Source organism: Arachis duranensis, chromosome 8 (genome assembly GCF_000817695.3).
Source record: "Arachis duranensis cultivar V14167 chromosome 8, aradu.V14167.gnm2.J7QH, whole genome shotgun sequence".
In the NCBI taxonomy this organism is placed as follows: Eukaryota; Viridiplantae; Streptophyta; class Magnoliopsida; order Fabales; family Fabaceae; genus Arachis; species Arachis duranensis.
In genome coordinates this window covers 16343164-16346761 of record NC_029779.3, presented here as the reverse complement: position 1 = coordinate 16346761, position 3598 = coordinate 16343164, and the positions used below count along the sequence as shown (strand labels likewise).

Here is a 3598-nt window from a genome sequence, read left to right as displayed (position 1 = left end):
ATACTTATTATATATAATCTTATTAATTAAAGAATATAAAATAAGATAAAAAATAATTAAAAAAATATAAAATAAATAATTTTAGATTAATTTTCTATTATCTACTAATATTTTTGTTATAAATTAGATATGGATAACAAAATTAGTTTTTGTGTAAATATAGCTAAAACTAAAAAAATAGAGTTTAGCACTAACTGTCTAAAATAGTTTATACAATCGTGCAATTATATCAGTTTTTTTAAATGATTATTTACATGATCAATGAAAATAAAAATTATTTTTGATGATGTAGCATTACGTAATTAAATGCATGTGTAAAATTGCTTTATACGATAGTCATCAAAATTAAATTCAAACATATATATATATTCAACTCTTGAAGTTAATAAAATATTTATTTGTAAATTATATATGATGGACAACTTAGAAAAAGAATTGTATACCAATTCCTTCTCATATTTTTATTATATATAATAGATATATATAATAAAAAAACATTTTAGGAAAAAATTTATGCGCCAACCTTTTTCTATATTTACACTATATATAGTAAATGAAGAGAGACTACAAAATCACAAAATACATTGATTTAACTAAAAATAGCACCTTTGCTTTTCTAACCATCATTGTCCCCTATTAATATCTAGATGAGACTTTTTTGCTATGACTAAACCATAGTTTTAGCTTTTGCTAATAAAATAGTAACTTGGAAAAAATGTAATAATCTTCTAATTTTTTTTTTGTTATTAATTATCTTATGAAGTCTAAAGGATTAATTTTTTTAATCTTTTTAACCAGTTTTGGATTTTTTTTTTTTTTGGTCTTATATTACACACACTCACCGCACATACACGCACTAAAAAGAGTTTTATTTTCCACTCCTGAAATTTGAATTCTGGTACAACTTTATGAGAAGCCTGTAAATCTTTCACTCGTGCCAAACCTCAGCTGCAACACTAGTTTCGCTAGACAAATTCTTTTTTTTCACTTGGCCGCCACTTTCAGATTTTTGGGACCAACTCGGACTACACTTGACAATTTCAAAAGTACACACATATCCAATTGTATAGAGACCCGGTAGGCTCAAGGATTCAGTCCAAATCAATTTAGTGGATGAAAGGGTAATTTACCCGTTACCAAAAACGGGCTCATGAACTTTCAATTGGTTGCAGGGAGATTTGGTAAGATAAGAATCACAATTTCAAGTCCAAAAGAAAATTTCACAATTTGACCCAAACAAACATACAAACAAATATAGTAGTCCCCGTAGATAATTACGGATCGAGAATGAATCCTCTCACACTTGATAAAACATTTGAAAGAAAAAAAATTGAGAAAATTCAGTCTCATTCTCATTGGCCAAGGATAAATCTAACTATAACCATCCATTAGGCCTGTCTCCACAGTTATATGGGCCACCAGAAGAGTGCAAAGGTACAAGCATCTAGTACAAAAAAAGAAAAAAGGTACAAGCACGTGGCAGAGGCATTGTACCAGCCAACATGTTTGCCTGATCCAGACCAAAAGAAAAAAAAAAAACATGTTTGCCTCATAAATCATAATAGCCACATTCAAAGTGTGTGAGCGAATGCAGCGGAGGCCTAGACCAAGTGTCAATCATATTGCCTCTTAATCAAGCTGCCAGCTGAGACTGGGATAAGGTTTAAGAAAACCTCAAAGTGTGGGTGTGTGAGTAGTATAATGACTAAAAAAAAAAGTGTGAGCGAATGAGTGTGTGAATGTTAATGCCCAAATAAAAAAGGTACAAGCACGTATGTCGGTATCTCACCATGAATCAAGTAAAAATCTTGCTCTATGCATTTAAGTGATTTAACATAGGCATAAGAAGGCACATTTGATTAAATTGGTGGAAAACCCTTTCAATCTCATTCAGAAAATTAATCAGAAGTTCAGAACAACACCACAAGAATCCCTCGGTTCCCCTTGGATCGAAGGAGATAGTAAACCAAAGTGATATATATGGAATATCATGGTTTATACATTACGATGATATCATGCACAAAGTGATGCCAGAGTACAAGTTGATAGGCTCCAGGTTCTTACTACTACAACTCCCTGCTTGACCAAACTAAAATAAAAGCCGAGGTGCAAATAATACATCTAATGTACACAGCCTTATCCCCTTTGAGTAGAAAGGTTTTGATCTTTTGATAGAGGCCAAAAAATAATAATGAAAATCCTAAACAAAATCCAAGATGAAAAATGGGCTTGCTGACGGGAATTGATTCTTTATTCCCATATTCACAACAGGTAAGTGATCTCAACTATGGAACCTAATAGCAAATTTATCCACCACATATAGTTCATCTTAACTGGCATCAAGCAGATTCTCATGGTCAAAGAAGCAGTTCCAGTGAATGTTAGACTAATATGCTGCTGAGTGCTGCCTACTCACCATGATCATGTGGCAGACTGAAAGGAAAATGTGCAAATTGAATTTTTAAGGTTGGTGACTCGGGTTTTTTATCATCAAACTTGTAGCCTGCATAAAATACTAGACTTAGAGTGTATGATATATTACCAACACATTTATGATACGATGATAAAGCATCTATGAAAGTGAATTCCAAATTGATAAGATTACAGAGAGTTTAGGGTTGTGTTTGTTTCCTGTATCTTGACACACGTATATCATACATATTCAGATTCATTATTCCAAGGTCTTTATTTTCCCTTCTTCCTAATCACTATAATGTCAACACCAATCATACATATTATTTTTCTCTGCACTATGAATAGACATTAGACTCAAATTTATGCAGCCAAAACAAAATGAATACCTTGCAGAGCTTCCATTGCAGTGAGAGCACATTTGGAATCAACAAATTCCACAAAACACAATGTCAAAGCCTTGTCTCCACTCTGCAGCATACTCAATCATTTAAAAACTACTAAATATAAAAAAAAAACAGACAAAAATAAATACATTAGAACATTATCTATTGTTTAATGGATTTAAACTTTTCTTTTCCTCATTTTTAAAATAAATAGATGTCAAAATGTAACATTTTGCCTTAGTCCTTACTGCAAAGGACTTCAGAAAGGCCATCAGAATGTTTTTGGCCATCATTTAGCCATCAACTCAATTTCTTTAGTCTAGTAATCCAACAACATACTTTATTCCACTTTTAAACATTGATGTCTAACTGATGGACAAAAACAATAAATTCTAATGGCCCTCTAGCATTCCTCCTTCCGAAATTAAAGCAATGCACACCTAAACTATCAACATATCACTCTAAATTAAGAAACTTACCCGTCTAGGCTCCTTGTGAACAACTCTAATATCCTTGTAGCCAATAAAGGGACGGAAAAGATCTTAAGATATATGTCAAGGCATTTACATCAATGGAGCATTGTTCTTAACATAGTGAATGCGATTTCATGCACTTCAATTAGATTTCCAATTCCATAAACTCTAAAAACGATGTTACATTGAATAATAATAATATAATTTCACACACTCTTCCTACAGATTAACATTGATTAATCACATGAATTGATGCAAGCAACGAAAAGGATACGACCAACTTCCCTTCTGGTGCAGTCTTTTGGGAGTCCACCAACAAACAGAACA

General features: G+C 32.0%; 1 protein-coding gene across 1 annotated transcript in view; it reads right to left on the bottom strand.

Annotated features, from left to right (window-relative positions):
• Positions 1 to 1838: 1838 nt before the first annotated feature.
• Positions 1839 to 3598, bottom strand: part of LOC107461098 (RNA-binding protein 1) — a gene marked incomplete in the record, with an annotated part of 2411 nt that continues 651 nt past the window's right edge. The window contains 4 exon segments of the mRNA XM_016079554.3: positions 1839 to 2503; positions 2802 to 2883; positions 3278 to 3339; positions 3546 to 3598. Coding sequence (XP_015935040.1) covers positions 2409 to 2503; positions 2802 to 2883; positions 3278 to 3339; positions 3546 to 3598 — 292 coding nt within the window.